This window comes from Scyliorhinus canicula, chromosome 1 (assembly GCF_902713615.1).
Source record: "Scyliorhinus canicula chromosome 1, sScyCan1.1, whole genome shotgun sequence".
NCBI lineage: Eukaryota > Metazoa > Chordata > Chondrichthyes > Carcharhiniformes > Scyliorhinidae > Scyliorhinus > Scyliorhinus canicula.
In genome coordinates this window covers 62,134,754-62,148,926 of record NC_052146.1, presented here as the reverse complement: position 1 = coordinate 62,148,926, position 14,173 = coordinate 62,134,754, and the positions used below count along the sequence as shown (strand labels likewise).

General features: G+C 47.3%; 1 protein-coding gene across 1 annotated transcript in view; it reads left to right on the top strand.

The window, feature by feature from the left end:
• susd2 (sushi domain containing 2) overlaps nt 1–14,173 on the top strand; it is a 123,992-nt gene that overhangs the window by 32,578 nt on the left and 77,241 nt on the right. Inside the window, exons 6-7 of the mRNA XM_038791464.1 lie at nt 9,226–9,393; nt 13,176–13,350. Of these exons, the coding sequence (XP_038647392.1) occupies nt 9,226–9,393; nt 13,176–13,350 (343 nt within the window). The remainder of the gene's footprint in view (nt 1–9,225; nt 9,394–13,175; nt 13,351–14,173) is intronic.

The window sequence follows — 14,173 nt, the reverse complement described above, 5'->3', positions numbered from 1 at the left end:
TGCCTTCTGTGGTGTCTGGCCACCTGGCCTGCCAGCTGCACCCCGAGGACAGCTTCCGCGGGGTTCAAGATATCATCCATCTCGTGTGATATCTGTAAGGAATTGGAGAGAGGGTGTGAGACTGACATAGAGTGGTGTCTTCGACCCCGGGATCCTCCATTCCCGTAATGCTCTCGCCTTCCCTTCTTCACACCCTCTGTCATCTGACATGCCTTCCTACGCACCCCTGGTCGTAGCGGGGGCCCTGCTCACTGGACCCCACACCCTGTACCCCAGACACCCACACATAATGTGACCTGTACCGAACGCTGGTCCCCTCCCTGGTGCACACACCAACCCTTTGCTCACCGAAATGTCCCCAGTGCCAGGGTCCATCCCCTGGGTTTTCGAATGTTGGCCGCTGCATCCGTGGTATTGCTTCCGGCAGTGTTCAGGCACAGTGTCCAGGTATCACGGCCTGATGGGTAGCTGGGCAATATCTCCCACATCCACATGAAAAGCCTACCAATGAGAATCCACTTGGGAGCTGTGACGTGCTAACGTAACTACGATTGCCAATTCCCAATTAGCAATAGTCTTCAGCCAAGCATTTAGAGGCCTCTGCGCTCATTGGGAATTATGGCTGGTCAGTGGGGCAGACAAGCAGGGGCTGGGGTTGCCCCTGGAATGAGAACACATGATCCAGGGGGTCGCATTGCAGACCCGTGGGTGCTCAGACACCCCCTCCCCCATCTGGCCATGTCAGGCAACCCCCCCCCCCCCCCCCCCCCGACCCCCCTCCCACTTTCTGACGGGCCACCCCGACCGAGACCGACCCCGGCCCCCTGGCATTGCCAGGGTGCCAAGCCGGCATTGTTTTGGGCTGGGGTGCCCTGTGTGGGTGTTGGCAGGGGGTGTGGCCGTGGACCCTTCCACCGTGCATTCGAGCTGTGGGGATTCGTGGGATGATTTGGGAGCCTCGGTGATGTCTCGATCTCTCGCTATACCGAGGAATTCCTTTGATCAGAGTTCCTCAGCCACGGCCTCGGCCACGCGTTCCCTGATGAATATGTACAACCTGAGTGCCATTGAATAGCCCTGTGTTTCTTGACGCTGCGAACGCCACGAAGCACGCGGCTAAATGCACTTGCTTTGTGACTTTGGTCCCAATTAGTTCAATCGTGCCCAGAGAGGTAGCCTCAAAGCAAATACAACCGAGAACCACATAAATCCTTCGCCACAAGGGAACACCTGATCTCATTATTAGTTCTAATGAATCATGATTTAACAATCATGATCTCCTTGAACTTTGTTCTCCCAGCTGATGTGCTTAATGAACGCCTTGATTAGATTGCTGCTCTGTAAGCATTCCTTGAAATCCACTAGTCCATATATCGTGACCGCAAACCATTCAATCTTGTGCGCAATATTTTTTAAATGGCAGAAGATGGGCACTGATCTCTGAAAGGAGGGACGAAATATATTTCCCAAGTGGAATATTATGGCTCCTTAAACACTGTTCTGATGAAGCTCTGCCAGAGGATTAAGGTGTTTCAAAATCCACTTAGCAGTTAACAGGGTTCACAAGACTGCAACCCAGAGTGTGGCTGGGAAGTCAATGATTCAATCTTGGCAATTCCATAAAGCCTTGACACCAACGAGACCAATTGGGAAAGCAAAGTTCAAGTAGTTTAGAATTTTCAATTTGTGACCCTGAAATCAATCTCTGCTCAATTAATATTAATAAAAAACATTGTTTTCCTTTTTGCAAGACGGATTTGTTTGGTCCATATTTGTACAGGGGGCAGGTTACACGTAGAGGATGACTGCCAACATCCTTCAAGCTGCTTATGCCAATCAACCTTCAAAACTAAATATTTACCAATTGCAGCATTATCATGACAAAATTATCTTGGGCTTATTACAGCAACATTTTATGATCAATTAACTGAATAGGTTTACAATGGGCCTCTCCGAGCATTAGCAAAGTTCTGTGTTAAAGGAAGGGTTGTAAACTTGATGCAAAAGATTTGGCAACATTGATACTGACATGACAGAATGATAATGCCGAGTGATTTCACTCGCCCGAAGAAGAGAGGGCACACGTGGAAAACTGACTGCTGGACATTGGCCGCCCATCAGGAACTTACATGATTTACTGTTGAACCCAGGTTAAGTGTGAGTTTAATACAAGGGTTTATTCCGCAGTCGGGCACTCTAAGTGAAGGACGATGCCCACAGTGGCGTTCCAGCTGGTAAACTGCAGTAAATTTGTGGACACAATATCAGGCATTCTGCAATTCCTCCTCAGTTCACCCCTGCCCGCATTCAGCCCTCCACAGTGGGCGGGATTCTCTGGTTCCCCCAGCCGTGTGTTTCTCGGCTGTATGCCGTTCGCTGGTGGTGGGATTCTATCTTCCCGCTGCTTCTCAACCAGGTTTCCCATTTAAACCATCGTAAGATGCCTGGGAATCCCGTGGGCGGGGGGCGTTGCCAGTGGGAAAAGAGAATCCCAATGGCCGGAGAATTCTTTTTGTCCTATGCACGCACCAGAATCAGGAATTCTATTTTGATATGCCGGAGGAGGCGAGCACAAACTCGGGGACTTCTGAGGGTATTGAACTTTGGAGATGCCAGGGAAATGCGGGTATGTATGCCGAGTGGATTGTTGCATTTATTGTGTTTGGGCATGGATTGGGTAAGTGTGTTCTACTGTTCTTGGAGAATTGCGGGTGGGAGGTGGTAGGGATGGATGGGGGCTAGGTGGTTGCCTTGAGTGGGGGCTACCATGCCAGCAGGTAGGCTAGTTAATGGGAGTGAAGTGGGGGGATCAATCTGTGGAGGGAGTGGGGGAGGGGTAGGTCTTTGTTTTGGGGAGAAGGGGATGCTGACGTGGGTGGTGTTGGTGTTGGTTAAATTGGCGGACATCTTGGGGAGGCCTCGAGGGTGCGTGAGATGTGGACCTGGGGGAGCTGGTTAAAGAGGGGGTTGATCGGGTGATAGCTGAACGCGGAGTGCGGGGTGGCGGGGGGGGGGGGGGGGGGGGGGGGGGGGGTGCCATGGCCCGGTTGATTACGCTGAACATTTGGGGATTAAATGGGCTGATTTTGCACATTTAGGTGTTTGAAGGCAGTCATGGTGTTTCTTCAGGAGAAGCATTTGAATGTGGGGGACCAGATGAAGTTGAGAAAGGGCTGGGCGGGGCAGGTATTCCATTCAGGGTTGGATATGAGGACGAGAGAGTGACAGTGTTGATCAATAAGAGAGTGACCTTTGAGGTGGGGAGTATCATGAAAGATCCTGGGAGTGTATTTCTTATGATGAGTGGAAGTTTGGATGGGCGTCAGTGGTGCTGGTGGATGTATATGCCCAAAATTGGAACAATGTAGAGTTTTTGAGGTGGGTTTTGGCACAGAATCCGGACCTGGGCACGCACTGGCTGATTATGGTGGGGCTTGGGGCTGGGATTTTAATACAGTGCTGGACCCAAGTTTGGACCTGTCCTGTTCCAGGTCCCTGACGATGTCGACCATGGCAAAGGAGCTGTTGGGGTTTATGAAACGCACGGGAGGGAGAGGCAATCCCGTGGCGGTTTAAGAGGCCGAGGGCGAAGGAATTTTCATACTTCTCGCATGACCACCATGTGAACTCCTGGATTGATTTCTTTGGCCTAGATAATTGGCTGGTTTACCCAACCATTGGAGCTGGTTTAGCACACTGGGCTAAATAGCTGGCTTTTAAAGCAGACCAAGGCAGGCCAGCCGCGTGGGTTCAATTGCCATACCAGCCTCTCCGAACAGGCGCCAGAATGTGGCGACTAGGGGCTTTTCACAGTAACTTCATTTGAAGCCTACTTGTGACAATAAGCGATTTTCATTTAATTTTTCAAGGTGCTGTTACTGGGGTGGTTGGGTCAGAATATTCAGCAAATGCGGTGTCTGACCACACGTCGCATTGGTCGGAATTGCGGGTGGCAAAGGGGAGCCCACAGCAGCAACAGTGGAGGTTCGATGAGGGGTTATTGGTGGATATGGCGGTTTGTGAAAAGATTGGGCTGGTTATCCGGAACTATGAGGAGCAGAATAAGATGATGGAGTTTTCCGCTTCCACATTGTGGGAGCCGGTGGTCAGGGGGTAGTTTATCTCGATCCAGCACACAAAGAGAGGGTGGAGCGGGCTAAGAGGTTGAGGTTGTGGAGGCCATTCTTTTTTCTTTAATTTAGTGTACCCAATTCATTTTTTCAAATTAAGGGGCAATTTAGCGTGGCCAATCCACCTACCCTGCACATCTTTGGGCTGTGGGGGCGAAACCCACGCAAACACGGGAAGAATGTGCAAACTCCACACGGACAGTGACCCAGAGCTGGCATCGAATCTGGGACCTCGGCGCCTTGAGGCAACAGGGCTAACCCACTGCGCGGTGGAGGCCATTCTGAGGTTTGACCAGGGGTACTCAGCAGTGCCTGAGGAGGCGCTATTGAAGGAGAAATGGAAGCTGCAGATGGAATTTGGACTTGTACCCACGGGAAAGGCGGTGGGGCAACTGCGCAGGGCCAGGAGGGAAGTAAATGAATATGGGGAGAAAGCCAGCAGGATGCTTGTGCATCAGCTGAGGAGGCAGGCGGCAGCAAGAAAATTGGACGGATGAGAGATGACGGGGGTACGGTGGTAACAAGAGTGGGGGAAGCGAATGGGATGCTCGAGGCTTTTTACCAGAAATTGTACAGCTCAGGTCTGGGTTAAAAGTTAAAAGGGGTGGGGTGGGGTGAGAGGTAAGGGGTGAGAGTGGGTAGAGTAGGGGAGGGAGGTTTCCCGGCAGTGAATAAGGGTGTTGTAGCTATTTGCTGTTGCTGCGGTTGGTTTTGGTTTCTCTTTGTTGTATATAATAGAAAATGTTTCCAATAAAATATCTAAACAAAAAATTATTATATACTATTGGGACGACAGGCTTCATTTAAATGCAAGTTATGCCTTACTTTTCATAGAATCCCTTCACTGCAATCAAGTCTGCATCGACCCTTTAAAAGACCACTCTACCTAGGCCCAATTCCCCACTCTATCTCCGTAACCCCTGCACAACCTTTGGACACTAAAGGGCATGTTAGCATGGACAATCCGCCTAATCTGTACATCCTTGCACTGTGGGAGGAAATCGGAGCACCCGGAGGAAACTCACGCTGACACGGGTAAACATGCAAATTCCACACAGACAGTAATCCGAGGTCAGAATTGAACTCGGGTCCCTGGCGCTGTGAGGCAGCAGTGCTAACCTCTGTGGAGCTCGATGAGATGGAATGCAATGGTGTCCTCCGCCGAGCGCACCAGCATACTAATTGGGGCAGCTGCATCACCTGCATGATGAGAAAAGATGGAAATCTCCACAGAGCTAACATCAACTCGATGGGCTGAATAGCCTTCCTGCATTCACGAGTATGCAATACAGTTAAATGTTAAAAGACAAAATGACTTCAAATGTCATAAAGAGTAAATCTGGAAAATTAGTACTTGAAATTAAACCAGGGCAGTGGAAGAAATCCGCTGGCTTATTGATGACAAATTTAGGACTGATCCATTCCTCCATCCTATCTTCTACTATCCTACTTTACACATCTAAGTATTTGTTGCATTGATCACTCTTTGTTGAGGAACTTCATGACAGTTTCCATGCAAAATGCGACTCTGTGCCCCCATGTCTCTATGATGCCTTGACCTGTCTTTAGTCATTGACTTGGTTGATGACATCCATTCTACTCTGGCACTTCACCACTGTTTTGCAGCTGGGTGTGACGTTTCTTACCTACTTCCATTCTTTTTTATTCCAATCAAGGACAATTTAGCATGGCCAATTCACCTATCCTGCACATCTTTAGGTTGTGGGGGTGAGACCCATGAAGACATGGGGAGAATGTGCAAATTCCAGACGGACAGTGACCCAGATCGAACCTGTGTCCTTGGCGCAGTGAGGCAGCCGTGCTAACCACTGCGTCACAGTGCTGCCTACTTACTTCCATTTTTACCTATTTACTCATAACCTGAGAATCACCTTCTCTTCCCACTCCCGCACTGTTAGTTCTGGGGTTTTCGAAGGGTCTATCCTGGACCTCTTTCTAATTCTCATCCACATGATGCCCTTCAGCGACAACATCTGAAAGTACAGTGCCAGTTGCTACATTTACATTGATGGCACCCAGCGTGACCTCACCACCTCCTCACTCAATCTCTCCGCTGTCTCAAAATCTTCAGGCTTCATATCTAACATCCAGTACTGGATAAGCAGAAATTCCCTCTAATTTCTCCACCATTGTTTTCGGGACCTGTTATAAACTCTGTTCCCGAGCCACTGACGTGATCCCTTTCTCTGCCAGTTGTCTCAGGCTAAACCAGACTGTTTGTAACCTCAGCATTACATTTGACCCCAAGATCAGCTCCCAACCAGCGTACCCTCAGCACCAGTAATGCCACCTATTTCATCTTTGTAACATTGCCTGACTCCTCATCTATGTCAGTTTCTCTGGTGCTGAAACTCTTATTTGCATTTTCATCATGTCTAACTTGCGTTGGATAGCGAACGTAGGGAGAGGTGGTGGTGGGGGGTGGGGGGGGGGGGGGGGTGGAGGGGTTGTGAATAGAGCAATGTGTGAGGCCCTGGTTCATTTATAAGGTGATGATATCAACAGATGCATTCGCTTTCATGACATTGAATTCAATGACCTTGACCATATGTGCAAGGTCATTGAAGTTCCTTCTGCAGTATAAACTCAGGGCTAGCCTCTTTGCATTCTCAGCGATGGCCATCTGCTCCCCACTGCCTTCTCAGTGTTTACCTGGAGGCCTCGTGCCTATTTTCAGCTACCAGGGAACCTTGGATCATGCTCCCTGTTGCCCTGCATTCATTCTTCTTCCTGTGAGAAACTCTTTCACAGTTTCAGAACCTTCTACAGCCAGAATACACCAGGCCAGCTTTAAATGGTGCCAGCTTTGTGCGACCTCGGACTCCTCTCGGGGTATAAAGGCTCTCAGCAGTACTGATCTGCAAGCTACTATCATTGTAATGAGCAGGTAGCAGCAAGTTTATTTGTTGTAAGTATAACAATGAATGAGCGCGGGTTAATCTTGCATACTGATCCCTGCACCCATTATTGGGCCCTTATCAAACTTTTTCCCTAAGTATTAAACACCATTCAATGAATTCAGTAAAACGATTTCCTCAGGTGTACAATAATTACTGCCTTATAAAATTTGGAATAACCGAGTCGACTCTAGCATGATCGAAGAATTAAAAAGTAATCAATTTTAGATTCTGTTGGGATAGATGTTAAGAGAAAATTTGACCATTCAATATCATGAATCATAACTGAATATTTACTGATCTATCTGATAAATTATCTTACGTGTGTTATTAGGATATGTAATCACAAACATCTGCAGGCAACGTGAGTAAGATTAGTCAATCAACTGTGTATGCCTGTATCAGACAAGTGAGGGATGTTGTTCTGGCCAGAGCCATCTCTTGTCCTGTGCAGATATCAAGCACGACGACAGGGCTCTGAGATCTTCTAGGATTGCAAGTATCATCTGAGGTACCCTACACAACACCCTCAGATATATAGGCCCCTACAGGCTAATAACCCTTTTGGGGTGCAATTCCGACGTTGAGTGACTGTCTGTGAGGAGTTTGCACTTTCTTCCCATGTCTGCGTGTGTTTTCTCCGGGTGCTCCGGCTTCGTCCCACAGTCCAAAGATGTGCAGGTTAGATGGATTGGCCATATTAATATTGCCCTGTAATATTGCTCCTTCTGCGCTGTAGGGATTCTATGATTCTATTCTCGAAAGGACCGTTGGAATTTAAGACCCATAGTATCCCAACAGCCTTGATGCAATACTGCTCTATTTTTCTGTGATTTAATCAAAAAGTGTGGACTTCATAATAATAATAATCTTTATTGCCACAAGTAGGCTTACATTAACACTGCAATGAAGTCACTGTGAAAAGCCCCTAGTCGCCAAATTCCAGCGCCTGTTTAGGTACACGGAGGGAATTCAGAATGCCCCAATTACCTAACAGCACGTCTTTCTGGACTTGTGGAAGATTTAAGAAGAGCAGGAACTGAGAGACAGAGTACAGATTTAAAACGAGTGGGAGCTGAGAGGGACACTGCTGGGCAGCGGGCTGAGTTTGACATTATTCCTAGAATTTACTGATCTTTACTGTGTTTCATGGCTTCACTTCCTTTGAAACACATTTCGTAAGATGGATTCACAACTTAGTGCAAAGTGTTTGATGCATGTTGATGAATCACTTATTAAGGGAAATATTTTATAGTAGGGGAAAAACAAATGGTTGACTGTGCAGATAGCAAAAGAGTGGTACCATGCTGGAGGCCCATAAAGGGACTAGCGTGTGGTACTCAGGCACTCCCCAACACATCAGCCCTAAACTAAATGGCAACATGGTACCTGCCAGATATCAATTGAGATACAGGATACAATTTGCAAAGTGCGGAAAGAAAGCAATCAGAAAGTATTATGATCTGTTGCCTCCATCATTACAGTTATAAAAAAATGCATTAATTGAACTTCTGCAGAAGGACTCATTGATCACCTGTTGGAACTTAGGTAATGGTGTAATGTCCATTCACACAGCGCCCAAAGTGTTTGTGGATCACCTACCAATGTCGGGTGGGCTAACAGGATATGCCTCCTTATGGTCAAGGCAGCCACATTCTCAGGCAATGTGATACAGTAGGCTTGTCTCAGATCCATAGGATAGAATCATAGAATCCCTACAGTGCAGACAAGGCCATTTGCCTATTGAGTCTGAACTGACCCTCTGAAAGAGCACCCAACCTTGGCCCATTCCCCTGCCCTAACCCCATAACTCTACCTAACCTGCTCATCTTTAGACACTAAGGGCAATTAAGCATGGCCAATCCACCTAACCTGCATATCTTTGGACTGTGGGAGGAAACTGGAGCACCCGGAGGAAACCCACACAGAGAAGGGAAGAACATGCAAACTCCACACAGACAGTTACCCAAGGCCAGAATTGAACCCGGGTCTCTGGTGCTGTGAGGTAGTAGTGCTAACCAATGTGCCACCGTATTGCCCTTAAAGCTTTTGTTGAATACGCCTCCCCGCCTGTCCCTTGCTTGGGTGTTCATAAATTCAGAACTGCTCTTGTTACACAGCGTAATTTCATGTGATTTATTTTAAGCACCTTCCTATTGTCTTTTTCAACCCCACAGTACACCATGGCAAATTTTCACCCTTCAAGAAAAGCATCTTGGTGAATGCCACCAAATGGCAGTACTACGGCACACCAAACGTTATGGGACAGCTGACTCTGATTTGGAACTCATCACTGCTTCCAGCAACTTCTGTCAACGTTGAGCTCTGGGGTTACAAAGAACACGGTAAACTGTAGTTCTGTGTGAATTCAGCCAGTTTTGAGGGAGTGTACAACACAAAACTACGGTCAGCAGTTTTGCATAGAATTAGACAACCACTGCTTTTATTCCCATTTTGTCCACTACCCATGGAATAGTTGCATGGAATTTACTGCAAAAACAGACCATTCAGCACAATTACGGGGAGACGGGGATGGAGTGGTAATACTAGTGGACGAGTAATCCAAGGCCCAGGCTCATAACCTGGTGGACACAGGTTCAAATCCCACCTTGGCAGCTGGTGGAATGTAAATTCAATTGATAAATTTTGAATATGAAGCTACTCTCAGTAATGGGGGCAATGAAACTATCACCGATTGGCATAAAAAATTATCTGGTTCGATCACGTCCTTTAGAGAAGGAAATCTGCCACCCTGACACAGTCTGGCTTACATGTGACTTCAGATCCACAGCAACTCTGAACTGCCCCTCTGAAAGGCTCAGAAGCCACAGTTGAAGGGTAACTAGGGATAGGCAACAATTATTTTAATAATAATAATCTTTATGAGTGTTACAAGTAGGCTTCCATTAACACTGCAATGAGGTTACTGTGAAAATCCCGAGTTGTCACACTCTGGCACCTGTTCGGTTACACAGAGGGAGAATTGGTCCAAACGTCTTCAGCTGCCTGGTTGAAACGTCTGTATTTCTCATCTTAAACCGCTCCGTCTCTAACCCTTTAAAAAATGACTTCAGGGTCCGACTTCCTTGACTAAGCTTTCAGTCACCCCCTCCTATTCTCTACTTTTCTCACTGGTTCAGCGTCTGTTTTCCTTGCAGCTACCTACGCAGTACCTTGGAATGTTTTTACATTCAAGGCAATATATAAATACAGGGTCACTTTGCGATCTCGGTGTTGTCCTATACGATATATCTTGGCCCTACACCTGGGTTTCCCAATTTTAACAAAAAGGACTAATGCGAGCCAACCCACACTGCAATTGAATTATATAATCCTGTGAATTTGTGAAAACAGCAAAGCTAGTCAACCACAGCAACAAATGACACCAGAACTCTCTGGAGATACCTTCATGATGTTCCTTTGCTGGTCTGGAGCTTCAATTGGGGTACCAACAGGTTGGAAAGTTGAGGCTATTGTATTTATAGCCATACCTTCACCCTGTGTTCATGTCTAGACAGACTTCGCAACAACCCCAAAATTATTATATCCTGTTCCATGATGACCCGGATCACTGTGAATAAAAGCAAATTACCGTGGATGCTGGAAAATCTGATATAAAACGGAAAATTATGGAAAAGCTCAGCAGGTTTGGCAGAATCTGTGGAGAGAGAAACAGGGTTGAAATTTCCAGTCCGTAGGGCTCTGAATCATATGGACTTGAAACATTAACTCTGTTCCTTTCTCCACTGATGTGCCAGACCTTCCGATCACCGAGAAGACTGATTCATGGGTTAATTTCCAAGCTATTAATGATGGTACCATTTATCAGCAATCTTCGGGCATGGCAGTTGTTGATATACTGATCAATTGAAGATTGGAACAAAAGTTTCTTGAAGCCACATCATAAAGAGCTGCGGCACCTGACAGTCAAACACCAGCATTCTTAATCTACACAACTTTCGGCTAAATGTCTTCTTCATTTGGCTCTTGTATGTCTGAATCCTTAATAGGTGCCTGGGTCAATCGATTGAAAATGCTGGTGGTTCTTTTAGCTAAAATTTTCAAATATTGCAGCACTCCTTTGGTCGACATTTGCAATTGCCAATCCTCGGTCAGTTTCCTGTGCTCAGATTTCTAGTGGGTTATTTCTGCACTGTAAATTCTATGGTATTCTATGATATTTTATCCATTTGCTCTCAGGCGGCTAGGAGCCGACCAATCACCTTTCAACCTTCTCCTCAATTGAGCAGAGGGAATGGAAACCTATCCAAAGCAAGCAGTGTCCTTTTTAAGTGATGCCACCAGGACCGCTCTGCAATTTTAACCATTGGCTTGAGTGGGAAATGGCAATGAATTGCCCAGCAGGACCTCCCAGTGATGGGGGCCAGAAGAGGGCCAAAGAGGAATGTTTAAACACTTTGTTTTGACTTTGAGTATGGGTGTGGAGGCATCCCCCAGCTTGATCATGGGAACTTCCTGAGGAATGACCAATCCCGCCACTTAACTACTGTTGGTGGGATGCCCTCATACCACATGATTTCTACCACGCCCCCCCCCCCCCCCCCCCCCCCCCCCCCCCCACCCCCACGCCCCCCATGAGCTGCAGTTTTCAGGAGGATTGCTGTTACATATATAAATCGTGTATTAGTGATCGTAATTTCAGTTCTAGAAAAATTCAAGCTTTGGAATGGCAAACGTTACATACACTTTATAGGGCAAATTTATATTAATTTAAGGTAACGGGAAATAGCTCAGGATTGTGCTATGAGGAGCGATTGAGTCGACTGGGTCTGTATTTACTGGACTGCTGAAGAATGAGAGGGAATCTCATTGAAACGTATACAATTCTAACAAGGCTGAAGAGACTGGATTCAGGGATGGTGTTTGCTCTGGCTGAGGGTCCAGAACATGGAGTCAGGCTCTGAGGAATGGGGGGTTGGCCATTTAGGACTGAGATGGGGAGAAACCTCGTCAATCAGAGAGCGGAATTCTCTCCTACATATAGCTGTGGAGGACTGGTCACTGATTGTATTTAGGAAGGAAATAGATAGATTTCTGGACACTAGGAGCACAAGTACATCACTGATATGGAGGATCAGCTACAATCACACTGAATGGCAGAGCAGGTTCAATTGACTGAATAACTTACTCTTACTGTTGTGTATTTGGATGGTTCTGCCAGTTTTACCCTGATAGATACCCTGAAAGTGTAAGAGGAAAAAATTCACTTCTAACTCCAGCGTATCTAGTTCAAAAACCACCCAGCCTCACACACCACACCCCACCCCCACACACACGACCCCTCAAGGGGACCCACCATACCATCCCCACCCCACCCTGATCCGACCTATCCCCCATTCCGGCTGCACGTGCCCTGACCTGACGTAACCTGAACCCTCCCCACCCCCGCCCTCCCCGACACCCCCCCCCCCCCCCCCCCCCCAGTTGGCAACCCCAGTGCCCGGCCTCCGGTCCGACTGCAAACCCCTCTCCCGGACTGACCCCATTCTCCTTGGCTCCCCTCTGGTCCAATCCCCTGCTCCCCGACTGATTCCCTCCCACCCGTTCCAGGTGGACCCTGTACCCTCCTGGACTGATCCCATCTTCGTTCAGCCAACCCCTCCCGTCCTGAGGGCCAACCCCTCCCATCCTGAGGTCCAATCCCCCCCCCCCCCCCCACCCACCCCACCATCTCCTCTCCTGCCCCGCTCTGACCTACCACCCCCCCCCCCCCCCCACCTTCAGTCTGGCCTTTGCCTCCTCCACTTCTCCAGTCTGACCCCAGCCCTGCCCCTCTCTGGGCTGAACCACCCCCTCCACTTCGAACCGACACTCCCTCCCATCCGACCACCCCCCGCAGCCCCTCCAGTTTCATTGCCCTGCCCCAGTCTCAAATGACCCTGTAAACGTCACCTGACTGCTGTAAAAAGGAGGAGTGACTTACCTCTGTGCATTGCAGTTACTCCATGACAATGCTGCCGGGTCTCACCCAGCCTGAGTGAGGAAGGTTGGGCGAGAGAGGGGCTTTGGAATTCCTTCCAAGGTAAGCCTGGCGAGCACTCTTGAGTAAGTTACTGGCCTATGTTTCTTTCGATGTAACTCACAATTTGATAACTTCTTCCATCAGGTTCACCTTACTCGGAATCCTGGAAAGGAGAATGGAGTTACCTGTACTCACTTGCAACAGCTGTAACGAACAACGGGATTTTTAAATTCACCCCTCAACCAGCTGCAGAACCTTATTCTGAATGGGAAATTGGAATGCTGCGTCTCACTGACCAGAAACAAGCTGTTGGGAAACTGTGAGTACATTAATCTGAATTTGGGCATCTGATTGTAAGGTAAGACTAGGGGTAGATTTTCAATTTGGAGCTCAGATGTTAAACTGATGTTGCAGTTTCTCATTTCTAGTGTTATAAAGTTAAACAACTAATTGGACTGCTTCCCATTTTGTAGTTCAGCTATTCTCTCCATCCTTATCAATCCAGAGTCGTTTCCTAATTTTGCCTCTTTCGGGATTCAAATATGGGAGCCGTCAATATGCGCAAATGTAACATTTTATGGGTCAGGGTTTAGAGAACACTAAAGTATATCATGGAGTTCACCTGATCCACAACCTTTAATAGATTTTGGTAATGAGGAGCACAAGGGCCCACTTTCCAGCTGTGATGCAACAGAGATCTTAAGTATTTTTAAACAAAACAATGTTTATTCGATGAATCCAGTTAACATTTTATTATCACACAATAAACATCTTCTCAACTACCAACACAAATACCCCCCCCCCCCCCAAAAGTACAGTACTCTATGGGTAACCCTTAATAACTTTCCTAACAACATTCATTAGCCAAACACCCTTTTCCTACAAAATAGTAGGTTTAAATTCCTTACAGAAAACAGGTATTACTTTGAAGTTATCAAGTGGTCTAGAGATATTCTTCAGCATGCAGAGAGAGAGACCCAAAATACAACTTCTTTGTTTGAATGCAGCTCCCAACTGAAAACGAAACTAAAATCTCAGAGCCACAAAGCAGCTTCCAGCTCAAAACAAAAATAAAAGACAGGATCACAGCCCAGCCCCACACACACAATGACATCACTGCAGCCATTTGATAAAACACACTT